Genomic DNA, 27,555 nt, shown 5'->3' on the forward strand with positions numbered 1-27,555 from the left:
ACACCCAGGACATGGTCTAACCTCACACCAGGACATGGTCTAACCTCACACCCAGGACATGGTCTAACCTCACATCCAGGACATGGTCTAATCTCACACCAGGACATGGTCTAACCTCAGACCCAGGACATGGTCTAACCTCACACCCAGGACATGGTCTAACCTCACACCCAGGACATGGTCTAACCTCACACCAGGACATGGTCTAACCTCACACCCAGGACATGGTCTAACCTCACACCAGGACATGGTCTAACCTCACACCCAGGACATGGTCTAACCTCACATCCAGGACATGGTCTAATCTCACACCAGGACATGGTCTAACCTCAGACCCAGGACATGGTCTAACCTCACACCCAGGACATGGTCTAACCTCACACCCAGGACATGGTCTAACCTCACACCAGGACATGGTCTAACCTCACACCCAGGACATGGTCTAACCTCACATCCAGGACATGGTCTAACCTCACACCCAGGACATGGTCTAACCTCACACCCAGGACATGGTCTAACCTCACACCCAGGACATGGTCTAACCTCACACCCAGGACATGGTCTAACCTCACATCCAGGACATGGTCTAACCTCACACCCCAGCCCGTTCACTTCGCTCGGCTTCTACCAATCGTCTTGTAGCTCCTTCACTTCGAGCTAAACACTCAACAAAGTCACGACTGTTTGCTGTGCTGGCTCCTCATTGGTGGAACGAGCTCCCCATTGACATCAGGACAGCAGGAAGTCTCTACATCTTCCGTCGCAAACTAAAAACACATCTTTTTCGACTATACCTTGAATAGGTAGCACTTAAATGCTGTAGGAGCACTTAAATGTCCCTTACCAATAGCACTTTGTTTAGCACTTTAGTAGCACTTAAATGTCTCTTACTGATAACACTTTGAAGTTTAACTTTATTGAAGAAATTGTACTTGCTTGATTCTTGTTGTTCTGAGTTTGGACTCATGGTTTAATGCACTTATTGTAAGTCGCTTTGGATAAAAGCGTCAGCTAAATGACATGTCATGTAATGTAATGTAATGTAATGTAATATCTTAAGGAGCTTGTAGTACCATATTGCCCCACTAGAGAGCTGCGCTCACTAAATGTGGGGCTACTTGTGGTTCCTAGAGTCCTAAAAAGTAGGATGGGAGCCAGAGCCTTCAGTTATCAAGCTCCTCTTTTATGGAACCAGCTTCCACTTTCAGTCCTGGAGGCAGACACAGTCACCTCATTCAAGAATAGACTTAAGACTTTCCTCTTTAATAGTGCTTATAGTTAGGGCTGAATCAGGTTTGCCCTGGTCCAGCCCCTTGATATGCTGCTATAGGCTTATAGGCTGCTGGGGGATGTTTTAGGATACACTGAGCACCTATCTCCTCTTCTCTCTCTCCTTATGGATGAATTTACATCTCTCCATTAGACCTTATTAACTCTGCTTCCTCCCCGGAGTCGTTGTGACTTCACGTCTCATAGGGTCCATTGGACCTGGAGGTGTCTGATGCTGGTGAGCCGGCCTCCCATTGGCCCTGCTGATGCCCCGCCCCCCCTCCTCTCTACCTCCTTCTGTTTCATGGATTGGAGTTCCATTCATACATTGTCATATTCATGTAATGTGTTTATGTAACTCTGTAACTCTGTTCATCTGGTCACATGACATCTATTCATCTGTCCATCCGGGGAGAGGGATCCTCTTCTGTTGCTCTCCTGAAGGGTTCTTCACTTTTTTCAAATTCAAATGAAACACTAGAAAATGATTTTTAGTAATTTATTTATTGAATAAACACAGTAATATAAGTACATTAGACAGAGGAGAGGTATTTACATCCTTTTTATTCTCAGGGTCTCAGGTCTCCAAGCTTTGATCTATTATAAGGGTCTGGGAAAGGAACTGACCGGGGTTCCAGGACTACAATGAGGGTCCTCAGGTCACCGGGTAAACACTGGAGTCCTCCTGAGCTCCACCGGTGGTTGAACCTGCAGAGAAAACAGAAACTCACCTGGTCGACTCCAACAGGTACAGCTCTCTACTGTAGACTAATACCAAAAAACAATTGAAAACAATATGATTGTGAAGTATAAATGTCTTCAAAAATGTGTGGTATAACATTAAATGGACATGTTTTACCAGTATTTCTTTTCTTCAAAATAACTGACTGTTTATTTAGAAGATGAAAGGAGATACAACAGCAGATCAGTTGATAATCAATTTATTGTTTGAATACAGACAAACATGTTTCATGTGAAGTAACATCTGTCCTTTGAGTTCCTATGTGTAAAGATAAAACCTGACCTTCAATGAAGCTGATGCAGGTTCTTGAATCAATGGAACGGCCTATGATTGGAAACAAAACATAAAAGTACTCCGAACCGTCCTCTAGGTCAGCTCCATCTCCCACTTCTCCAGGAAATCCTGCAGGTTGAGATTGAAAACGTCGATGCCTTTGGGGGACAGGTGGACGCCGTCGGCTCGATACAGACCCGTGTTGGTGCCGCAACGGATGTTATCGTGGGTCAGCGAGGAGCCGCCCAGCTCCGAGACGATGTTCTGGATCCTGCGATTCACCGTGGTTCGAACCAGATCCACTTCGTGGTTGTCGGTCGAGTGGCGCCACACCCGCCGAGGGAGAACGTTGGACCACACGAGGAGGCATTGCGGGAAGATGCTCCTCATGGAGGTCAGGTCCTTCTTGACGGAGGCCAGCAGGTCGGTGGGGCTGTCGGTGCTCAGGTCGTTGCCGCCCAGGTGCATGATGAGGACGTCCGGGTTCGGCCAGGTGACCTTCAGCTGGTGGAGCTGGGGCAGGAGCTGGGACCACGTCATACCCTGGGTACCCTTCCACCAGATGATCACCTTGCTGGGGTCCATGCCCAGCTGCATACCTACCTCCGGAGACTTGGCCCGGGACTCGGCCCAGTACACCAACGAATGACCACAGATCCAAACGTTCTTGGGCTCCCTGGCATTCGGCATGCCTAGAAAATTCAGAAGATTACATTTGTAAGTCACAACCTAAAGAATCTTATTGATCCCAAACGTCCCTCACATTGAGTACTTCTGAAGTCAACCTTTGGTAGTTTCTATCGTCTACCTTAATGTGGTTCATGTAATCACGTTCTTGTTGATTAAAGCTTTCTAGCTCAGTGTTGATCGTCATTTAAATTGACTAAAGTAATGAATACCACAGCGGGAGAGTTGACCATCAAGTTCTAAACTTTACAGTTTAACTGCTGTTGATGACCCAAGGACGACGACCTACTGGTCAGAGAAATGTTTGTGGTAACGATACTTTTAGTGAGTGAGTTTAAGAACTTGAAAGCACCTTGTTTAGTTTATGATTAAAGGGATACACGTGTGATTTAAGACGATTACATTGTCGGTTTGGAACAACATTCTCAGACCGATCAATTAATACAATTAAAAGATCAAAATGATCACCTACCTTCACCGGCAAGACCAAACATGTACAACGTTTATCAGTTCTAAACCTTTTGTTACTTCAAGAAAAAAACATTAGAGATCTGAATAGCTTTGGTGACGTTTAGCTGTTTTATAGCATCTCTAGCTAATGGCGTTAAAGTACCAACTGTCAACGCTGGAAACACAACATGCAACACAAACTGCTAACAAAGCACTAACACATTGGATTAGATAATATATAATGTCAGTATATCCTCATTAATATTATACTACATCTTTGTCTTACTTTAAAAAAATCTAATGTCTTTAATTGCAAAGAGTTTCCTCTGGTTTCTCATTGTGTGAAGTTCACTGAGTCCAGTATTTCATTCAGCGAAAGGAAATGGAATCTCAAATAAATGGAGGAGCTTGATAATGTATGTGTGTGCTGGGTTGAGTCATTTGTTACAAATATTATAAATGACCTTGTTGTAGATCACCGATTCATGTTGGTGCTAATAATTAAAAAGGACGCTGGGTGGACTGATGGAGTCCATCAAATGGCTCATCCAACTGTAACATTTTAAACATCTTTAGAGGTGATTTTCCATTTCTGTTTCCCGACTCCACACTGGACCTCATCGTCTCCACTGAACTGGTAGTCTGGCTGTCCGCCCCGTGGTGGACTGTGATGGGGTTTCATATGTAGGAAAGTTACCTGAGCAGCATAAATAAATACAGAGATGAGACTCGTTGTGTTCAGAGATGATTTAAATGCTTATTGTCTTGGGTCACGGAACTGCAAAAGTAGCCCGAGTGAGAAATGACAGTCAGCGTTTGTGCCAATTCGAAGACTGAAACAAAAGCAAAAAACGCGTCCAAAAACATAATCTGGATAACAATCGTTGAGCACGTCAAAATGTATAAACCTGTTAGCATCACAGACCGAGTTATATTACGTCTAAACATGAACAAAAACAACGGCTTTGCAAAGAACAGAAGGGGCTAATCCGAGTATCGGCATTACTGACCCAACTAAACCACTAAAAACATAGATATCCATCAGGCGACATCAAAATAATGCTTACATTTCTACGTTAGCTTATTGAGCTAACATTAGCTTCACAGAACAGGCTAGTTTAAAAAGGCCAGAATCCCGAGGGTCCAATTCACAGACTTAAAGGTAAACTACAAACTTAGTGGAGAAATATTAGGTTAAAATTATGTTTCACAATAATACCTAAGAGGTTGAATTTGGGAATAGAGTTACTTACCATATTGATGACAGACTACAAGTAAGTCGGGCTTTAAAAAAAATGCCAAAGCTAACGATATCTGACTGACTCCTAAATTATGTTTAAAAGCTCTCTCTACGTTAGCTTCCTGAGCTAACACGTCTTTTCACCAGATGAAAGGAAAAGGGAGTTCATAGAAATCAAAAGGTCCCGATTCATAGAAACACTAATGTGAGACACGTATTCAGAATTTAGCTTGGACAAGATTATCATGGACTATAATGACAAAGAAAATTGACCATGACCGTATATGACCCCAACGGTAAAAGCTCTCCCGTTAGCTTCCTGAGCTAACGTTAGCTTTAGACGGAAAAGTAAAGCTAGGTAATGGCTCAGATTTCTAAATTCTGTGATTACATACATAGTTGAGATTGTATGTGATATATCTGAGACATATTTAGCTTTGACACAATGCTAAATAACTTTACTATGGTCATTACTATAATGACCATATTAAAGTTAATGACATCGGTTAGCTCTCAAATAATGTATAATATTCATTCTGAATAATGACATCTGACCGATGAACCCTACATGATGGAGGAAGCTCTTACTAATGTATACGAACACGGAGAAGGAAAGCGGTCTTAACAGCTCTGGTGAAGCCAGAACTTTTACGTTTAGTAAATTAACCATATTGCATTAGTTCGGTTCTTTCTTCATTTCAATAGAATGAAAGATGAATTTCACAGAAAATTCTTAGAAAACTGAAATTAAATCAATGTCCAACGGCAAACCATTTTTACAACTTGCATGAACCAGTTTCTGGACAAAACCGTGTTCATGCCGTTAGCGTCGTAACTAGCTGACATGAGAGTATTACTACCCAAGTGCTATATACTTAGTACTACAAAAAGTAGTACAGACTGTGTGATTCAAGGGCTTTGTCCTTAATCTTTCTAGGTTTATTTAAACAGCAGCGTATAGTAACGGGCTTTACTCCCAGCCTAGCGATTAGCTTAGCATGTTCAGCTAGCTAGTTTACACTCAGTGGGTACAACAAGAGATGCGTTTCCTTTAGCGTCCGTCTCTCTGGTCGTCCTGAAAGTATGGACCGCAGCCGTTGGGTTGAAGACGCCTCGTTGTTTACCGTCCTCTTCATCTCTTCTTTGGAACAATGTCCTCACTTAGCAATAGTACAACATTAATAGAAATACTGTGTATGGAGTCAAAGGGATCGTTGTTTTTGCAACCGCAAAACTTTAAAAGGTTACTTTCAAGTAACTCTAGTTCTCACAAAAGCCTTGCTAACTGTCTGGGAAAAATACATTTATTTATTTTAAACTGCTCAAAGTAGCTGTTCAGCATCTTTGATATTTTTAGCCCTAAACGTAACATAAATGACATGCAGCCGTTAACTTGAAAATAAATGTCTCTGAAGAACTAGTACACGAAGAACATCTCTGTATGCTTAACTCACACATCCCTGTAACTCAAAAGGTTAGTTAAGTTGAAGTTATGTAACTGAAAATGATCCGATACCTGGGAAGATTCGTATGCCGTCCTTCCACTCTCCACTCTGATTCTTGCGGCTGAGCCAATCCTTGTAGTACTGCTCCCTCTTTTCTAAAACCCTCTGGTTATACAAATCCAGCTGCAACACAAACAAATGCAGTGTCAAAGCTTCACCTTGTGTCTCTCCATCACTTCACTTCTAAAAGTTCTACTTCAGTGTGCCGTCTTGTCTGCATCACCAGCGGCTACATGAGGCTAAGAAACTCAAATTGTGACAGCAGATACAGCATGTAGAATAACCACACTCACAGGACGAAGAATGATTTGCAATGGTCTATTACAAACTGAACTTAAGTAACCAACAAGAAGTTAAAAACCACACATTCTTCTTCTTCTTCTTCACAGGTTCTCTTTTTTTGACATCTTCAGTGAATCTGACCCTACTCGTTTACTTTTAATTGAGTGAAAGTTTAAAAGCTGATCATACCTTCTCCTTCTGTTTGTTCTTTATTTCATCATCTGCCTCGGTTGAGGTCTGATGACTGGAGGCTGATGGAGGGACTGTAGGTAAACTGAACTGGACTGATTTGACCGGTTTGGCTGGTGGTTGAACAGCCAGAGATTTCACCGTCTCTATGACCTTCAGGCATCTTGCCACTGTGGTAGAGATGGTGGATTGGCTAATGTTTGCTGGACTCGATGTTGTAGGTGTCGATGATACTGCTGCAGTGATTAAAGGCTGCAAAGGACTAGAGGAGTTAAGGGGTGGAGCTGCAGGAGGTTGGCCAATAAAAGGAAAGACTGTATGACTAGAGGGTGGAGCAAAAAGAGGTTGCCCGGAAGTGTACCGGGGTGGAGGTCCAGGAGGAGGACCTGGAGGAGGCTGTGCAGGACGCCGGGGAGGAGGTCCAGGGGGAGGTCCTGGAGGAAGTCCAAATCTCTGGGATGGTTGACCAATTGCAGAAGAAACTGGAGAACCCATGCTGGGGGTTGTGGAACTCTGCTCTGGAGGAATCTGGGTAGTGACTCCAAGGGGCCAGTTGATTAGTGGAGGTGGATGTTGGTAGTGAGCAGGCAGAGGCTCAGGAGAAGCTGTTGGAGAAGAAGTGGTGGGGTGTGTGCTCCCCATTGTCTTGGTAAGACTCTGCTGCTGCTGCGCCTTCTGAAGTGCCTCCAGCTCCTGCTGGTCCAGGAATCCTTCATATTCAGAGACAGCTTTCGAACGGCTAAGTGGCTCCAAACTGGAGGACCTAGTAGACGAGGGGGAATAGATGTGATCCAATTCAACGGAACCAGTTCTACTTCTTTGCCGTTCTTCTGTTGAGGATAACAAAGTCTCCCTTTCTGAGGATGAGGATTTCGGGCTGTATAGTTTTTCTTGGGCTCGGCTCGCCAGTTTGGACACATCTCCTGTACTCAGCTTCAGGCCAATTGTACGGAGTAGACTTTGGATCTTGACGTAGGGTTCTGTGTTGTCCTTTGGTTCCTCACTTGTTCTCTCTACTGAGGATCTTTTAGGGCTTAGCTGTGTATTTTTCCCCTCCAGAGCGAGACTGCTGCTGGGTTGCTCTTGAGCCAATCCCACGATACAAGAGAAACCACTGCCATCTTGAAGTGCCCGCTCATGAGGCAGGAGGTCATCATTCACATGAACCGGTTCCGATTTCTTTTCAGCGTCCACCTTTTTATTTAGCATGTCAAGGAAGCGATCGAGGGGCTGTTTCACAGCTGGAGGTGCCTGGCGTGGAGTGGTGTTCTCCAGAGTAGGAGAGGGGCTTCTATGAGGCGGTTCTGTGGGAGGAGGAGGTCTCAGAGAGGGTTGGGAAGATGAAGTTGCAGCAGTGTTCATCAAGGAAGGTTGAGTGGAAGCAGAAGGAACTTGGGAAGGCTGAGAATAAGGTAAGGGATCATGGGGTTGTGGAGACTGGCTCCGTTGAACAAGGCGATACGGATCCTTGTACGGTCGGTCCGCATATGCCGGGTCATAGTTGTGATCTTCATACGGTTCATCGTAAACATCGTAGCGATCAGTGTAACGTTGGCTCGCAGCAGGAAGGCCACCATAGGAAGCTTCACCAAAGAGACGAGTTTCATAAGGCCGATCAGTGTAGGGGCGACTGGCGAACGGATCAACAGGGTGCTCAATGTACCGCCGGTCTGGGTAAGGACTGTATGGCTGCTCATAATAAGGGCCTTCATAGGGCTGAGAAGAATGGAGGTAATCGGGTCCGTCTGGTCGTTTCTTCAGGATGGACCGGACTGGTTTGTACTCAGTGAGAGGGACGGCGATCCTGCCATGGTCGTAGTCTATGCAAGTCCTCTGTCCAGGATCTATGTCCACCAGAGACTTTTTGTAGGCGATCATGTCATTCAGCTCCTCCAGCTCCCGCTTCTTCCTCGCAAGCTCGTCGTCCACGATTCCACCTCGTCTGGGAGGAGGGCTTAGCTCCCTCCTCCTCTTGTGACTTTCTTCAGGTTCTCTGCTGGTTTTGCGCCTCTTCTTGACGGCCCTCTCCTTGCTCCTGCTGCGGCTCCTGCTAGAGCTCTTGCTCCGGCTGCGACTCCTGCTGTGGCTCTTTGTGCGGCTCTTGGTGGGCCGATTTGGTCTCTCGCGGCTCCGGCTTCGCCTGTACCTGCTGCCTTTATGGCCACGGTCAGCGCTGGTGCTGCGTCTCTTTTTGATGATACGCCCAAACTGGTCTCTGGGCGGACTCCTGCTCCTGCTCCTGCCATATTTACGTTGAGTGGCTCTGTAATCCCTTCTGCTGATACTGGTCTTGCCGTCCTGCGTTCTAAGATTCTTCACCACGGCCTTCATCTTGTCGGTCTCTGGTTTTTCTTTTCTGAAAAGTCAGGCATGCTTATTAGAATTATTTCACATCATTTTTTTTCCCTATACATCCTGTTTAGATGCCAATGTGTCATTTAGTAACCATCTATATTTACACATCAATAGGTAAATATTTTAATTATATAAGATGAAGAACTCTCTGGTAATGTTTATGTTCTACCATAATAACAATAATGTTCTCCAAAAAAGTAATTACTCACTCTGTGTCTTCTGTTTTGGCCAGCTTGATGGTCATCTAGCAACAACATGCATGTCAGACAAAGTTAGAAAAAGAAACATGTCATCCAACATCTGGTCACAGAAATGCTTTATCGTTTTTATTAAATGAACACAACTGGTCAATTCATGAAGGCGATACACAGCTAAATTATCTAATTCAACTGACGTGGAAGTTAATAAACTACAGCTGTGGTAACTGTGTAAATATAAATACGGAACTCCTCACCTTCCCTTTATTCGCCCCGACACCACCCAGTTTACGAACGGGGAGGAAGACTCTCTCGGTGAAGCGCTTGATCCTGATGGCCTGGTTCCCCCCTTCTGCCGTTTCATGCTTGGAGAACAAACAGAAGAACGTTTCTACACAGAACATGTCAAGAGAATGTTGAAGAGATTATTATACAAACCAGGACACCACACTATGAGATATACATCAGAAGGAATATAAGAGGAAAAAAAAGGAAGAGGATCAAAAAGGGGCCCTGGAGGTGCAGAGGGTGATTAAAATGGACCCTGGATGTCCAGAGGAGGATTAAAAAACAGACCCTGGAGGTCCAGAGGAGGATTAAAATGGACCCTGGAGGTCCAGAGGAGGATTAAAAGGGACCCTGGAGGTCCAGAGGAGGATTAAAAGGGACCCTGGAGGTCCAGAGGAGGATTAAAATGGACCCTGGAGGTCCAGAGGAGGATTAAAAAACGGACCCTGGAGGTCCAGAGGAGGATCAAAAGGGACCCTGGAGGTCCAGAGGAGGATCAAAAGGGACCCTGAAGGGATCAAAAGGGACCCTGGCGGTCCAGAGGATGATCAAAACGGACCCTGAAGGTCCAGAGGAGGATCAGGACTCACCGGGACCACGCTGAACTCAACCTTCTCGTTCAGCTCCAGCCTCTTCTTCTCGATCACCTCCGACATGTGGAAGTAGAGCTGAGGGTTCTGAGCACACTTGATGAGTCCGGAGGAGTGAGAGAACTCGATCACGATGCCCTAGTTAGAGGAACACAAACCATGAATCCGGCGGCTCGTATGCCGGTCTGAACTCCTCCTCCTCCTCCTCTTCCTCTTCCTCTTCGCCTGAAAGACTTACGTGTCGACGTTGTTCGATGGACTCCTCGAAGGAGTCGGGGAGGATCTCCACGAAGGTGGCTCGTTCCTCTTTGGTCTCTCCGTGGGTGGCGATGTTGAAGCGTACCTTCAGACGAGAATGTTACATACAGAACATTTCATAACAACAACAACAACACAAAAGTGACACTATTTATATAACATCCAGAATGCATCTGTGCTCTTCTTTTGCCAACGGCTCTTTTTCATGCTAATTTTTTTTCTATTCTCATGTTTTAAAACTTCTTTAAAAAGGTATTAAAGTCATATGTCTCCTGGTAAGATGCTCATGACGTGGTTTAGCTAACGTTCTACCTTGTCTCCGTCCAGCATGGTGGCGCTGCTCAGCAGGTCGTTGGGTCCGAAGGGAAGCAGCTTCTGCTGGCCGTCGATGGTCATCACCAGGCGGCCCATCTCTGGGTCTGGCTTCACTGCTGCTGGAGATGCCTGCAGGTCCTCCTTCACCTCCTCCACCTCCCTCTCCCTCTCCTCTCCTTCTGGTTTGCCTTCCGCCTCTTCCTTCTCATCTTCATCCATTTTCTCCACTTTGATTTTGACCTGTGGGAAAGAGAACATGTACGGCTAAAGAAACGGAATAAATAATAAAAACACTTGCAGAACTTGTCGAGTGGTTGTTCTTTGCACCTGGAGCATCTGTGCACCTCCTTGTTCACCCTTGTTCTCCTTGGGCTCTTTCTTGATCTCCTGCCGTGGATATTTGGAAATGGCTTTGAGGACGGTGCCTTGGAATCGCTCCTTGCTGACGTCGTCCAGCGAGTCGCGGTTTCTCACTCGGAGGCCGAGCGGCGTCCACTGAGAGGAGCATTGTTAAAAGGTGGAGGTGTCATCCTCAGGTCAGTAACTACATCAATAAGAACACTTTGACTTTAAACTACAAATACTTCACTGCTTATGATCCGGGTTGAAGCTAAATTAATTAGATTATAGATGTTTCTTTTGCCTCCTGCTGACCCTCACGCTTCTCCATTTCCTTCTGTATGAATTCATGCACATTACTTTATGCTTTCTCTCCTCACAGTTTACATGGGTCGTGGTCCTGGTTTTATCTGGACCCTGGTCCTGGTCACATTACATTTAGCTGACGTTTTGGGGTGTCTTGCTCAAGGACACATCAACATGGACTAGCGGAGCCGGGGATCGAACTGCCGATCCTCTGATTGAAGGACGACCGGCTCACCACTGAGCCAGTCGCCCTGGACCCTGGTCCTCCCCGACACCTGCTGCTATTATTATCATTATTATTATTATTATTATTATTATTATTATTATTAGTTGCATTGCTGTTAGTATTGCCAATACCATTACTGCTTTTATTATCAATATTATTGTTGGTAACATCTTCTTCATGCTACTACGCGTCCAGATGAAAACATGTTTGGCATTTTAATAAAAAAACAAGTCGCTGGTGGCGATTGGTGGGAATTGAACACAAATAAACCAAATAAAACCATAAACTTAACACTCAATAAAACATCTACAGCTGCTTTAACCAGTTTATTCTTCTGCTGGTTTTGTCACGTTGTAAACATAAAACTAAGAAATCCTTAAAACTTTACTGGTCTCTTACTTTGCATTTGGCTGCTGCCAACGCCGCCGACACCTCCTCCCTCTTCTTCCTCTCCACCTCTCTCCGTCGCTCCTCCACCTCCTCCTCCCTCCTCTTCCTCTCCTCTTCCTCTCGTTTCCTCCTCTCCTCCTCCTCCCTCTTCTTTTTCTTCTCCTCCTCCTCCCGTTTCTTCTGCTCCTCCAGGATTTGGTCCTCGACCCTTTTGGTCCTCAGCAGCCTGATGGCTCTCTTTTCGGACTTCACCTGCACAATCAAAAAGGAGTGAAAGTGCCAGGATGTGAAAGCGGTTCACTTCCTGTCGTGTGTCGTCCAGCGGCTGTCCGTCAGACTCACCATGGCGACCGTAAACTCCACCTCCTTGTGGATATCGCTGCTGTTGAACTTGATTTCGCGGAAGTTCTCGCAGATGTCAAAAGGAAGCTCGCCGTGCTCCTCGGAGTTGACGATTCCTTCTTCTGGCCCCAGAAAGGTGACGATGCCCTGAAACAGAGTTACGGGTTCACTCTTCATCACCACAGAGGAAGAACAGAGACGCAACGGTGACGGCGTGTTACCAGCTCTCTCTTCTCCTTGGTGTAGCTGAAGGTGAAGGGGATTTTGGGTTTGATGTTGGCCGCTCTCCTCTTCCCGGTGAGAACATCCACCAGCAGGTTGATCAACACGTGGTCGTTCTTCAGCAGCGTGACGCCGCAGTCCCGGTGGTCGAAGGTTACGTTCGTTTTGAGGGGGCCGATGTTGGCGTGGATCTGTCCCGGGTAACCCTGCATGTTGGGCTGAGAGAGGGAGCAACCAGCCCATCAGATTTCTACGTTCTCCTCCAAACAAGAACATGACATCATCATCTTCAGAAAGGTTATGAAGGCTTTAAATGCAGTAGATTCAGACCATGAACGATGGGCGTCTCTCTCTAACGATGGGCGTCTCTCTCTAACGATGGGCGTCTCTCTCTAACGATGGGCGTCTCTCTCTAACGATGGGCGTCTCTCACTAACGATGGGCGTCTCTCACTAACGATGGGCGTCTCTAACTAACGATGGGCGTCTCTCACTAACGATGGGCGTCTCTCTCTAACGATGGGCGTCTCTCACTAACGATGGGCGTCTCTCACTAACGATGGGCGTCTCTCTCTAACGATGGGCGTCTCTCACTAACGATGGGCGTCTCTCACTAACGATGGGCGTCTCTCTCTAACGATGGGCGTCTCTAACTAACGATGGGCGTCTCTCACTAACGATGGGCGTCTCTCATTAACGATGGGCGTCTCTCTCTAACGATGGGCGTCTCTCACTAACGATGGGCGTCTCTCACTAACGATGGGCGTCTCTAACTAACGATGGGCGTCTCTAACTAACGATGGGCGTCTCTCACTAACGATGGGCGTCTCTCTCTAACGATGGGCGTCTCTCACTAACGATGGGCGTCTCTCACTAACGATGGGCGTCTCTAACTAACGATGGGCGTCTCTCACTAACGATGGGCGTCTCTCACTAACGATGGGCGTCTCTCTCTAACGATGGGCGTCTCTCTCTAACGATGGGCGTCTCTCACTAACGATGGGCGTCTCTCACTAACGATGGGCGTCTCTCTCTAACGATGGGCGTCTCTCTCTAACGATGGGCGTCTCTCATTAACGATGGGCGTCTCTCTCTAACGATGGGCGTCTCTCACTAACGATGGGCGTCTCTCACTAACGATGGGCGTCTCTCATTAACGATGGGCGTCTCTCTCTAACGATGGGCGTCTCTCTCTAACGATGGGCGTCTCTCACTAACGATGGGCGTCTCTCTCTAACGATGGGCGTCTCTCACTAACGATGGGCGTCTCTAACTAACGATGGGCGTCTCTCACTAACGATGGGCGTCTCTCACTAACGATGGGCGTCTCTCACTAACGATGGGCGTCTCTCTCTAACGATGGGCGTCTCTCACTAACGATGGGCGTCTCTAACTAACGATGGGCGTCTCTCTCTAACGATGGGCGTCTAACTAACGATGGGCGTCTCTCTCTAACGATGGGCGTCTCTCTCTAACGATGGGCGTCTCTAACTAACGATGGGCGTCTAACTAACGATGGGCGTCTCTCACTAACGATGGGCGTCTCTCTCTAACGATGGGCGTCTCTCACTAACGATGGGCGTCTCTCACTAACGATGGGCGTCTCTAACTAACGATGGGCGTCTCTCACTAACGATGGGCGTCTCTCTCTAACGATGGGCGTCTCTCACTAACGATGGGCGTCTCTCACTAACGATGGGCGTCTCTCACTAACGATGGGCGTCTCTCTCTAACGATGGGCGTCTCTCTCTAACGATGGGCGTCTCTCACTAACGATGGGCGTCTCTAACTAACGATGGGCGTCTCTCTCTAACGATGGGCGTCTCTAACTAACGATGGGCGTCTCTCACTAACGATGGGCGTCTCTCATTAACGATGGGCGTCTCTCTCTAACGATGGGCGTCTCTCACTAACGATGGGCGTCTCTCACTAACGATGGGCGTCTCTAACTAACGATGGGCGTCTCTAACTAACGATGGGCGTCTCTCACTAACGATGGGCGTCTCTCTCTAACGATGGGCGTCTCTCACTAACGATGGGCGTCTCTAACTAACGATGGGCGTCTCTCACTAACGATGGGCGTCTCTAACTAACGATGGGCGTCTCTCTCTAACGATGGGCGTCTAACTAACGATGGGCGTCTCTCTCTAACGATGGGCGTCTCTCTCTAACGATGGGCGTCTCTAACTAACGATGGGCGTCTAAGTAACGATGGGCGTCTCTCACTAACGATGGGCGTCTAACTAACGATGGGCGTCTAACTAACGATGGGCGTCTAACTAACGATGGGCGTCTAACTAACGGTGGGCGTCTAACTAACGATGGGCGTCTAACTAACGATGGGCGTCTCTCTAACGATGGGCGTCTCTCTCTAACGGTGGGCGTCTAACTAACGATGGGCGTCTAACTAACGATGGGCGTCTCTCTAACGATGGGCGTCTCTCTAACGATGGGCGTCTAACTAACGATGGGCGTCTCTCTAACGATGGGCGTCTAACTAACGATGGGCGTCTCTAACTAACGATGGGCGTCTAACTAACGATGGGCGTCTCTCTCTAACGATGGGCGTCTAACTAACGATGGGCGTCTCTAACTAACGATGGGCGTCTAACTAACGATGGGCGTCTCTCTCTAACGATGGGCGTCTCTCTCTAACGATGGGCGTCTCTAACTAACGATGGGCGTCTCTCTCTAACGATGGGCGTCTCTCTCTAACGATGGGCGTCTCTCTCTAACGATGGGCGTCTCTAACTAACGATGGGCGTCTAACTAACGATGGGCGTCTCTAACTAACGATGGGCGTCTCTCACTAACGATGGGCGTCTCTCACTAACGATGGGCGTCTCTCACTAACGATGGGCGTCTCTAACTAACGATGGGCGTCTAACTAACGATGGGCGTCTCTCTAACGATGGGCGTCTAACTAACGATGGGCGTCTCTAACTAACGATGGGCGTCTAACTAACGATGGGCGTCTCTCTCTAACGATGGGCGTCTAACTAACGATGGGCGTCTCTCACTAACGATGGGCGTCTCTCACTAACGATGGGCGTCTCTAACTAACGATGGGCGTCTCTCACTAACGATGGGCGTCTCTCACTAACGATGGGCGTCTCTCACTAACGATGGGCGTCTCTAACTAACGATGGGCGTCTCTCTCTAACGATGGGCGTCTCTAACTAACGATGGGCGTCTCTCTCTAACGATGGGCGTCTCTAACTAACGATCGGCGTCTCTCTCTAACGATGGGCGTCTCTCTCTAACGATGGGCGTCTCTCTCTAACGATGGGCGTCTCTAACTAACGATGGGCGTCTAACTAACGATGGGCGTCTCTCTCTAACGATGGGCGTCTCTCACTAACGATGGGCGTCTCTCACTAACGATGGGCGTCTCTCACTAACGATGGGCGTCTCTAACTAACGATGGGCGTCTCTCTCTAACGTTGGGCGTCTCTAACTAACGATGGGCGTCTCTCTAACGATGGGCGTCTCTCTAACGATTGGCGTCTCTAACTAACGATGGGCGTCTCTCTCTAACGATGGGCGTCTCTCTCTAACGATGGGCGTCTCTCACTAACGATGGGCGTCTCTCACTAACGATGGGCGTCTCTCACTAACGATGGGCGTCTCTAACTAACGATGGGCGTCTCTCTCTAACGATGGGCGTCTCTAACTAACGATGGGCGTCTCTCACTAACGATGGGCGTCTCTAACTAACGATGGGCGTCTCTCACTAACGATGGGCGTCTCTAACTAACGATGGGCGTCTCTCTCTAACGATGGGCGTCTCTCTCTAACGATGGGCGTCTCTCACTAACGATGGGCGTCTCTCACTAACGATGGGCGTCTCTCACTAACGATGGGCGTCTCTCACTAACGATGGGCGTCTCCAACGATGGGCGTCTCTCTCTAACGATGGGCGTCTCTAACTAACGATGGGCGTCTCTCACTAACGATGGGCGTCTCTCACTAACGATGGGCGTCTCTCACTAACGATGGGCGTCTCTCTCTAACGATGGGCGTCTCTCTCTAACGATGGGCGTCTCTCTCTAACGATGGGCGTCTCTCTCTAACGATGGGCGTCTCTAACTAACGATGGGCGTCTCTAACTAACGATGGGCGTCTCTCTCTAACGATGGGCGTCTCTCTCTAACGATGGGCGTCTCTCACTAACGATGGGCGTCTCTCACTAACGATGGGCGTCTCTAACTAACGATGGGCGTCTCTCTCTAACGATGGGCGTCTCTCTCTAACGATGGGCGTCTCTCTCTAACGATGGGCGTCTCTCACTAACGATGGGCGTCTCTAAGTAACGATGGGCGTCTCTAAGTAACGATGGGCTTCTCTAACTAACGATGGGCGTCTCTAACTAACGATGGACGTCTCTCTCTAACGATGGGCGTCTCTAACTAACGATGGGCGTCTCTAACTATAGGATGGGCGTCTCTCTCTAACGATGGGCGTCTCTAACTAACGATGGGCGTCTCTCTCTAACGATGGGCGTCTCTAAGTAACGATGGGCGTCTCTAACTAACGATGGGCGTCTCTAACTAACGATGGGCGTCTCTAACTAACGATGGGCGTCTCTCTCTAACGATGGGCGTCTCTCTCTAACGATGGGCGTCTCTAACTAACGATGGGCGTCTCTCACTAACGATGGGCGTCTCTCTCTAACGATGGGCGTCTCTCACTAACGATGGGCGTCTCTCACTAACGATGGGCGTCTCTCTCTAACGATGGGCGTCTCTCACTAACGATGGGCGTCTCTCACTAACGATGGGCGTCTCTCACTAACGATGGGCGTCTCTCACTAACGATGGGCGTCTCTCACTAACGATGGGTGTCTCCAACGATGGGCGTCTCTCACTAACGATGGGCGTCTCTCTCTAACGATGGGCGTCTCTAACTAACGATGGGCGTCTCTCTCTAACGATGGGCGTCTCTCACTAACGATGGGCGTCTCTCACTAACGATGGGCGTCTCTCACTAACGATGGGCGTCTCTAACTAACGATGGGCGTCTCTCACTAACGATGGGCGTCTCTAACTAACGATGGGCGTCTCTCACTAACGATGGGCGTCTCTCTCTAACGATGGGCGTCTCTCTCTAACGATGGGCGTCTCTCACTAACGATGGGCGTCTCTCACTAACGATGGGCGTCTCTCACTAACGATGGGTGTCTCCAACGATGGGCGTCTCTCACTAACGATGGGCGTCTAACTAACGATGGGCGTCTCTCACTAACGATGGGCGTCTCTCACTAACGATGGGCGTCTCTCACTAACGATGGGCGTCTCTAACTAACGATGGGCGTCTCTAACTAACGATGGGCGTCTCTAACTAACGATGGGCGTCTCTAACGATGGGCGTCTCTAACTAACGATGGGCGTCTAACTAACGATGGGCGTCTCTCTAACGATGGGCGTCTAACTAACGATGGGCGTCTCTAACTAACGATGGGCGTCTAACTAACGATGGGCGTCTCTCTCTAACGATGGGCGTCTAACTAACGATGGGCGTCTCTAACTAACGATGGGCGTCTAACTAACGATGGGCGTCTCTCTCTAACGATGGGCGTCTCTCTCTAACGATGGGCGTCTCTAACTAACGATGGGCGTCTCTCTCTAACGATGGGCGTCTCTCTCTAACGATGGGCGTCTCTCTCTAACGATGGGCGTCTCTAACTAACGATGGGCGTCTAACTAACGATGGGCGTCTCTAACTAACGATGGGCGTCTCTCACTAACGATGGGCGTCTCTCACTAACGATGGGCGTCTCTCACTAACGATGGGCGTCTCTAACTAACGATGGGCGTCTAACTAACGATGGGCGTCTCTCTAACGATGGGCGTCTAACTAACGATGGGCGTCTCTAACTAACGATGGGCGTCTAACTAACGATGGGCGTCTCTCTCTAACGATGGGCGTCTAACTAACGATGGGCGTCTCTCACTAACGATGGGCGTCTCTCACTAACGATGGGCGTCTCTAACTAACGATGGGCGTCTCTCACTAACGATGGGCGTCTCTCACTAACGATGGGCGTCTCTCACTAACGATGGGCGTCTCTAACTAACGATGGGCGTCTCTCTCTAACGATGGGCGTCTCTAACTAACGATGGGCGTCTCTCTCTAACGATGGGCGTCTCTAACTAACGATCGGCGTCTCTCTCTAACGATGGGCGTCTCTCTCTAACGATGGGCGTCTCTCTCTAACGATGGGCGTCTCTAACTAACGATGGGCGTCTAACTAACGATGGGCGTCTCTCTCTAACGATGGGCGTCTCTCACTAACGATGGGCGTCTCTCACTAACGATGGGCGTCTCTCACTAACGATGGGCGTCTCTCACTAACGATGGGCGTCTCTAACTAACGATGGGCGTCTCTCTCTAACGTTGGGCGTCTCTAACTAACGATGGGCGTCTCTCTAACGATGGGCGTCTCTCTAACGATTGGCGTCTCTAACTAACGATGGGCGTCTCTCTCTAACGATGGGCGTCTCTCTCTAACGATGGGCGTCTCTCACTAACGATGGGCGTCTCTCACTAACGATGGGCGTCTCTCACTAACGATGGGCGTCTCTAACTAACGATGGGCGTCTCTCTCTAACGATGGGCGTCTCTAACTAACGATGGGCGTCTCTCACTAACGATGGGCGTCTCTAACTAACGATGGGCGTCTCTCACTAACGATGGGCGTCTCTAACTAACGATGGGCGTCTCTCTCTAACGATGGGCGTCTCTCTCTAACGATGGGCGTCTCTCACTAACGATGGGCGTCTCTCACTAACGATGGGCGTCTCTCACTAACGATGGGCGTCTCTCACTAACGATGGGCGTCTCCAACGATGGGCGTCTCTCTCTAACGATGGGCGTCTCTAACTAACGATGGGCGTCTCTCACTAACGATGGGCGTCTCTCACTAACGATGGGCGTCTCTCACTAACGATGGGCGTCTCTCTCTAACGATGGGCGTCTCTCTCTAACGATGGGCGTCTCTCTCTAACGATGGGCGTCTCTCTCTAACGATGGGCGTCTCTAACTAACGATGGGCGTCTCTAACTAACGATGGGCGTCTCTCTCTAACGATGGGCGTCTCTCTCTAACGATGGGCGTCTCTCACTAACGATGGGCGTCTCTCACTAACGATGGGCGTCTCTAACTAACGATGGGCGTCTCTCTCTAACAATGGGCGTCTCTCTCTAACGATGGGCGTCTCTCTCTAACGATGGGCGTCTCTCACTAACGATGGGCGTCTCTAAGTAACGATGGGCGTCTCTAAGTAACGATGGGCTTCTCTAACTAACGATGGGCGTCTCTAACTAACGATGGACGTCTCTCTCTAACGATGGGCGTCTCTAACTAACGATGGGCGTCTCTAACTATAGGATGGGCGTCTCTCTCTAACGATGGGCGTCTCTAACTAACGATGGGCGTCTCTCTCTAACGATGGGCGTCTCTAAGTAACGATGGGCGTCTCTAACTAACGATGGGCGTCTCTAACTAACGATGGGCGTCTCTAACTAACGATGGACGTCTCTCTCTAACGATGGGCGTCTCTCACTAACGATGGGCGTCTCTAACTAACGATGGGCGTCTCTCACTAACGATGGGCGTCTCTCTCTAACGATGGGCGTCTCTCACTAACGATGGGCGTCTCTCACTAACGATGGGCGTCTCTCTCTAACGATGGGCGTCTCTCACTAACGATGGGCGTCTCTCACTAACGATGGGCGTCTCTCACTAACGATGGGCGTCTCTCACTAACGATGGGCGTCTCTCACTAACGATGGGTGTCTCCAACGATGGGCGTCTCTCACTAACGATGGGCGTCTCTCTCTAACGATGGGCGTCTCTAACTAACGATGGGCGTCTCTCTCTAACGATGGGCGTCTCTCACTAACGATGGGCGTCTCTCACTAACGATGGGCGTCTCTCACTAACGATGGGCGTCTCTAACTAACGATGGGCGTCTCTCACTAACGATGGGCGTCTCTAACTAACGATGGGCGTCTCTCACTAACGATGGGCGTCTCTCTCTAACGATGGGCGTCTCTCTCTAACGATGGGCGTCTCTCACTAACGATGGGCGTCTCTCACTAACGATGGGCGTCTCTCACTAACGATGGGCGTCTCTCACTAACGATGGGTGTCTCCAACGATGGGCGTCTCTCACTAACGATGGGCGTCTAACTAACGATGGGCGTCTCTCACTAACGATGGGCGTCTCTCACTAACGATGGGCGTCTCTCACTAACGATGGGCGTCTCTAACTAACGATGGGCGTCTCTAACTAACGATGGGCGTCTCTAACTAACGATGGGCGTCTCTAACGATGGGCGTCTCTAACTAACGATGGGCGTCTCTCTCTAACGATGGGCGTCTAACTAACGATGGGCGTCTCTCTCTAACGATGGGCGTCTCTAACTAACGATGGGCGTCTAACTAACGATGGGCGTCTCTCACTAACGATGGGCGTCTAACTAACGATGGGCGTCTAACTAACGGTGGGCGTCTAACTAACGGTGGGCGTCTAACTAACGATGGGCGTCTAACTAACGATGGGCGTCTAACTAACGATGGGCGTCTCTCTAACGATGGGCGTCTCTAACTAACGATGGGCGTCTAACTAACGATGGGCGTCTCTAACTAACGATGGGCGTCTCTAACTAACGATGGGCGTCTTTCTCTAACGATGGGCGTCTCTAACTAACGATGGGCGTCTCTCTCGCGTCTCTCTCTAACGATGGGCGTCTCTAACTAACGATGGGCGTCTCTAACTAACGATGGGCGTCTCTCTCTAACGATGGGCGTCTAACTAACGATGGGCGTCTCTCTCTAACGATGGGCGTCTCTCTCTAACGATGGGCGTCTCTAACTAACGATGGGCGTCTAACTAACGATGGGCGTCTCTCACTAACGATGGGCGTCTAACTAACGATGGGCGTCTAACTAACGATGGGCGTCTAACTAACGGTGGGCGTCTAACTAACGATGGGCGTCTAACTAACGATGGGCGTCTCTCTAACGATGGGCGTCTCTCTCTAACGATGGGCGTCTCTCTCGCGTCTCTCTCTAACGATGGGCGTCTCTAACTAACGATGGGCGTCTCTAACTAACGATGGGCGTCTCTCTCTAACGATGGGCGTCTAACTAACGATGGGCGTCTCTCTCTAACGATGGGCGTCTCTCTCTAACGATGGGCGTCTCTAACTAACGATGGGCGTCTAACTAACGATGGGCGTCTCTCACTAACGATGGGCGTCTAACTAACGATGGGCGTCTAACTAACGATGGGCGTCTAACTAACGGTGGGCGTCTAACTAACGATGGGCGTCTAACTAACGATGGGCGTCTCTCTAACGATGGGCGTCTCTCTCTAACGATGGGTGTCTAACTAACGATGGGCGTCTCTCTAACGATGGGCGTCTAACTAACGATGGGCGTCTCTAACTAACGATGGGCGTCTAACTAACGATGGGCGTCTCTCTCTAACGATGGGCGTCTCTCTCTAACGATGGGCGTCTCTAACTAACGATGGGCGTCTCTCTAACGATGGGCGTCTCTCTCTAACGATGGGCGTCTCTCTCTAACGATGGGCGTCTCTAACTAACGATGGGCGTCTAACTAACGATGGGCGTCTCTAACTAACGATGGGCGTCTCTAACTAACGATGGGCGTCTTTCTCTAACGATGGGCGTCTCTAACTAACGATGGGCGTCTTTCTCTAACGATGGGCGTCTCTAACTAACGATGGGCGTCTCTCTCGCGTCTCTCTCTAACGATGGTCGTCTCTAACTAACGATGGGCGTCTCTCTCTAACGATGGGCGTCTCTCACTAACGATGGGCGTCTCTAACTAACGATGGGCGTCTCTCTCTAACGATGGGCGTCTCTAACTAACGATGGGCGTCTCTCTCTAACGATGGGCGTCTCTAACTAACGATGGGCGTCTCTCTCTAACGATGGGCGTCTCTAACTAACGATCGGCGTCTCTCACTAACGATGGGCGTCTCTCACTAACGATGGGCGTCTCTCACTAACGATGGGCGTCTCTCACTAACGATGGGCGTCTCTAACTAACGATGGGCGTCTCTCTCTAACGATGGGCGTCTCTAACTAACGATGGGCGTCTCTCTCTAACGATGGGCGTCTCTAACTAACGATCGGCCTCTCTCTCTAACGATGGGCGTCTCTCTCTAACGATGGGCGTCTCTCTCTAACGATGGGCGTCTCTCTCTAACGATGGGCGTCTCTCACTAACGATGGGCGTCTCTCACTAACGATGGGCGTCTCTCACTAACGATGGGCGTCTCTAACTAACGATGGGCGTCTCTCTCTAACGTTGGGCGTCTCTAACTAACGATGGGCGTCTCTCTAACGATGGGCATCTCTCTAACGATTGGCGTCTCTAACTAACGATGGGCGTCTCTCACTAACGATGGGCGTCTCTCACTAACGATGGGCGTCTCTCACTAACGATGGGCGTCTCTCACTAACGATGGGCGTCTCTCACTAACGATGGGCGTCTCTCACTAACGATGGGCGTCTCTCACTAACGATGGGCGTCTCTCACTAACGATGGGCGTCTCTCACTAACGATGGGCGTCTCTAACTAACGATGGGCGTCTCTCACTAACGATGGGCGTCTCTCACTAACGATGGGCGTCTCTAACTAACGATGGGCGTCTCTCTCTAACGATGGGCGTCTCTCACTAACGATGGGCGTCTCTAACTAACGATGGGCGTCTCTCTCTAACGATGGGCGTCTAACTAACGATGGGCGTCTCTCACTAACGATGGGCGTCTCTCACTAACGATGGGCGTCTCTAACTAACGATGGGCGTCTCTCACTAACGATGGGCGTCACTCACTAACGATGGGCGTCTCTCACTAACGATGGGCGTCTCTAACTAACGATGGGCGTCTCTCTCTAACGATGGGCGTCTCTAACTAACGATGGGCGTCTCTCTCTAACGATGGGCGTCTCTAACTAACGATCGGCGTCTCTCTCTAACGATGGGCGTCTCTCTCTAACGATGGGCGTCTCTCTCTAACGATGGGCGTCTCTAACTAACGATGGGCGTCTAACTAACGATGGGCGTCTCAATCTAACGATGGGCGTCTCTCACTAACGATGGGCGTCTCTCACTAACGATGGGCGTCTCTCACTAACGATGGGCGTCTCTAACTAACGATGGGCGTCTCTCTCTAACGTTGGGCGTCTCTAACTAACGATGGGCGTCTCTCTAACGATGGGCGTCTCTCTAACGATTGGCGTCTCTAACTAACGATGGGCGTCTCTCTCTAACGATGGGCGTCTCTCTCTAACGATGGGCGTCTCTCACTAACGATGGGCGTCTCTCACTAACGATGGGCGTCTCTCACTAACGATGGGCGTCTCTAACTAACGATGGGCGTCTCTCTCTAACGATGGGCGTCTCTAACTAACGATGGGCGTCTCTCACTAACGATGGGCGTCTCTAACTAACGATGGGCGTCTCTCACTAACGATGGGCGTCTCTAACTAACGATGGGCGTCTCTCTCTAACGATGGGCGTCTCTCTCTAACGATGGGCGTCTCTCACTAACGATGGGCGTCTCTCACTAACGATGGGCGTCTCTCACTAACGATGGGCGTCTCTCACTAACGATGGGCGTCTCCAACGATGGGCGTCTCTCTCTAACGATGGGCGTCTCTAACTAACGATGGGCGTCTCTCACTAACGATGGGCGTCTCTCACTAACGATGGGCGTCTCTCTCTAACGATGGGCGTCTCTCTCTAACGATGGGCGTCTCTCTCTAACGATGGGCGTCTCTCTCTAACGATGGGCGTCTCTAACTAACGATGGGCGTCTCTAACTAACGATGGGCGTCTCTCTCTAACGATGGGCGTCTCTCACTAACGATGGGCGTCTCTAACTAACGATGGGCGTCTCTCTCTAACAATGGGCGTCTCTCTCTAACGATGGGCGTCTCTCTCTAACGATGGGCGTCTCTCACTAACGATGGGCGTCTCTAAGTAACGATGGGCTTCTCTAACTAACGATGGGCGTCTCTAACTAACGATGGACGTCTCTCTCTAACGATGGGCGTCTCTAACTAACGATGGGCGTCTCTAACTAACGATGGGCGTCTCTCTCTAACGATGGGCGTCTCTAACTAACGATGGGCGTCTCTCTCTAACGATGGGCGTCTCTAACTAACGATGGGCGTCTCTAACTAACGATGGGCGTCTCTAACTAACGATGGGCGTCTCTAACTAACGATGGACGTCTCTCTCTAACGATGGGCGTCTCTCACTAACGATGGGCGTCTCTAACTAACGATGGGCGTCTCTCACTAACGATGGGCGTCTCTCTCTAACGATGGGCGTCTCTCACTAACGATGGGCGTCTCTCACTAACGATGGGCGTCTCTCTCTAACGATGGGCGTCTCTCACTAACGATGGGCGTCTCTCACTAACGATGGGCGTCTCTCACTAACGATGGGCGTCTCTCACTAACGATGGGCGTCTCTCACTAACGATGGGTGTCTCCAACGATGGGCGTCTCTCACTAACGATGGGCGTCTCTCTCTAACGATGGGCGTCTCTAACTAACGATGGGCGTCTCTCTCTAACGATGGGCGTCTCTCACTAACGATGGGCGTCTCTAACTAACGATGGGCGTCTCTCTCTAACGATGGGCGTCTCTCTCTAACGATGGGCGTCTCTCACTAACGATGGGCGTCTCTCACTAACGATGGGCGTCTCTCACTAACGATGGGTGTCTCCAACGATGGGCGTCTCTCACTAACGATGGGCGTCTAACTAACGATGGGCGTCTCTCACTAACGATGGGCGTCTCTCACTAACGATGGGCGTCTCTCACTAACGATGGGCGTCTCTCACTAACGATGGGCGTCTCTAACTAACGATGGGCGTCTCTAACGATGGGCGTCTCTAACGATGGGCGTCTCTAACGATGGGCGTCTCTAACGATGGGCGTCTCTAACTAACGATGGGCGTCTCTCTCTAACGATGGGCGTCTAACTAACGATGGGCGTCTCTCTCTAACGATGGGCGTCTCTAACTAACGATGGGCGTCTAACTAACGATGGGCGTCTCTCACTAACGATGGGCGTCTAACTAACGATGGGCGTCTAACTAACGGTGGGCGTCTAACTAACGGTGGGCGTCTAACTAACGATGGGCGTCTAACTAACGATGGGCGTCTCTCTAACGATGGGCGTCTCTAACTAACGATGGGCGTCTAACTAACGATGGGCGTCTCTAACTAACGATGGGCGTCTCTAACTAACGATGGGCGTCTTTCTCTAACGATGGGCGTCTCTAACTAACGATGGGCGTCTCTCTCGCGTCTCTCTCTAACGATGGGCGTCTCTAACTAACGATGGGCGTCTCTAACTAACGATGGGCGTCTCTCTCTAACGATGGGCGTCTAACTAACGATGGGCGTCTTTCTCTAACGATGGGCGTCTCTAACTAACGATGGGCGTCTCTCTCGCGTCTCTCTCTAACGATGGTCGTCTCTAACTAACGATGGGCGTCTCTCTCTAACGATGGGCGTCTCTCACTAACGATGGGCGTCTCTAACTAACGATGGGCGTCTCTCTCTAACGATGGGCGTCTCTAACTAACGATGGGCGTCTCTCTCTAACGATGGGCGTCTCTAACTAACGATGGGCGTCTCTCTCTAACGATGGGCGTCTCTAACTAACGATCGGCGTCTCTCACTAACGATGGGCGTCTCTCACTAACGATGGGCGTCTCTCACTAACGATGGGCGTCTCTCACTAACGATGGGCGTCTCTAACTAACGATGGGCGTCTCTCTCTAACGATGGGCGTCTCTAACTAACGATGGGCGTCTCTCTCTAACGATGGGCGTCTCTAACTAACGATCGGCCTCTCTCTCTAACGATGGGCGTCTCTCTCTAACGATGGGCGTCTCTCTCTAACGATGGGCGTCTCTCTCTAACGATGGGCGTCTCTCACTAACGATGGGCGTCTCTCACTAACGATGGGCGTCTCTCACTAACGATGGGCGTCTCTAACTAACGATGGGCGTCTCTCTCTAACGTTGGGCGTCTCTAACTAACGATGGGCGTCTCTCTAACGATGGGCGTCTCTCTAACGATTGGCGTCTCTAACTAACGATGGGCGTCTCTCACTAACGATGGGCGTCTCTCACTAACGATGGGCGTCTCTCACTAACGATGGGCGTCTCTAACTAACGATGGGCGTCTCTCACTAACGATGGGCGTCTCTCACTAACGATGGGCGTCTCTCACTAACGATGGGCGTCTCTCACTAACGATGGGCGTCTCTCACTAACGATGGGCGTCTCTAACTAACGATGGGCGTCTCTCACTAACGATGGGCGTCTCTCACTAACGATGGGCGTCTCTAACTAACGATGGGCGTCTCTCTCTAACGATGGGCGTCTCTCACTAACGATGGGCGTCTCTAACTAACGATGGGCGTCTCTCTCTAACGATGGGCGTCTAACTAACGATGGGCGTCTCTCACTAACGATGGGCGTCTCTCACTAACGATGGGCGTCTCTAACTAACGATGGGCGTCTCTCACTAACGATGGGCGTCACTCACTAACGATGGGCGTCTCTCACTAACGATGGGCGTCTCTAACTAACGATGGGCGTCTCTCTCTAACGATGGGCGTCTCTAACTAACGATGGGCGTCTCTCTCTAACGATGGGCGTCTCTAACTAACGATCGGCGTCTCTCTCTAACGATGGGCGTCTCTCTCTAACGATGGGCGTCTCTCTCTAACGATGGGCGTCTCTCACTAACGATGGGCGTCTAACTAACGATGGGCGTCTCTCTCTAACGATGGGCGTCTCTCACTAACGATGGGCGTCTCTCACTAACGATGGGCGTCTCTCACTAACGATGGGCGTCTCTCACTAACGATGGGCGTCTCTAACTAACGATGGGCGTCTCTCTCTAACGTTGGGCGTCTCTAACTAACGATGGGCGTCTCTCTAACGATGGGCGTCTCTCTAACGATTGGCGTCTCTAACTAACGATGGGCGTCTCTCTCTAACGATGGGCGTCTCTCTCTAAC

At 49.6% G+C, this 27,555-nt stretch overlaps 1 protein-coding gene across 2 annotated transcripts in view; it reads right to left on the bottom strand.

Moving 5' to 3' along the window:
* Positions 1-1,754: 1,754 nt before the first annotated feature.
* The window catches only part of si:dkeyp-121d4.3 (microtubule-associated protein 1B), a 43,488-nt gene continuing 17,687 nt past the window's right edge, over positions 1,755-27,555 (bottom strand). Inside the window, exons 10-21 of one of the 2 annotated variants that reach the window (XM_034552252.1) lie at positions 12,465-12,683; positions 12,244-12,390; positions 11,911-12,153; positions 10,968-11,135; positions 10,638-10,880; positions 10,306-10,410; positions 10,068-10,205; positions 9,447-9,554; positions 9,202-9,236; positions 6,638-8,993; positions 6,178-6,289; positions 1,755-1,977 (exon numbers count right to left, since the gene is read on the bottom strand). In XM_034552252.1, coding sequence (XP_034408143.1) covers positions 1,925-1,977; positions 6,178-6,289; positions 6,638-8,993; positions 9,202-9,236; positions 9,447-9,554; positions 10,068-10,205; positions 10,306-10,410; positions 10,638-10,880; positions 10,968-11,135; positions 11,911-12,153; positions 12,244-12,390; positions 12,465-12,683 — 3,927 coding nt within the window. In that variant the 3' untranslated portion in view covers positions 1,755-1,924. Of the gene's footprint in view, positions 1,978-2,194; positions 2,977-6,177; positions 6,290-6,637; positions 8,994-9,201; positions 9,237-9,446; positions 9,555-10,067; positions 10,206-10,305; positions 10,411-10,637; positions 10,881-10,967; positions 11,136-11,910; positions 12,154-12,243; positions 12,391-12,464; positions 12,684-27,555 lie in introns of those variants that run through there. The other variant, XM_034552251.1, reaches the window with a different exon arrangement.

Source organism: Cyclopterus lumpus, chromosome 15, assembly GCF_009769545.1.
Source record: "Cyclopterus lumpus isolate fCycLum1 chromosome 15, fCycLum1.pri, whole genome shotgun sequence".
Classification (NCBI taxonomy): Eukaryota; Metazoa; Chordata; class Actinopteri; order Perciformes; family Cyclopteridae; genus Cyclopterus; species Cyclopterus lumpus.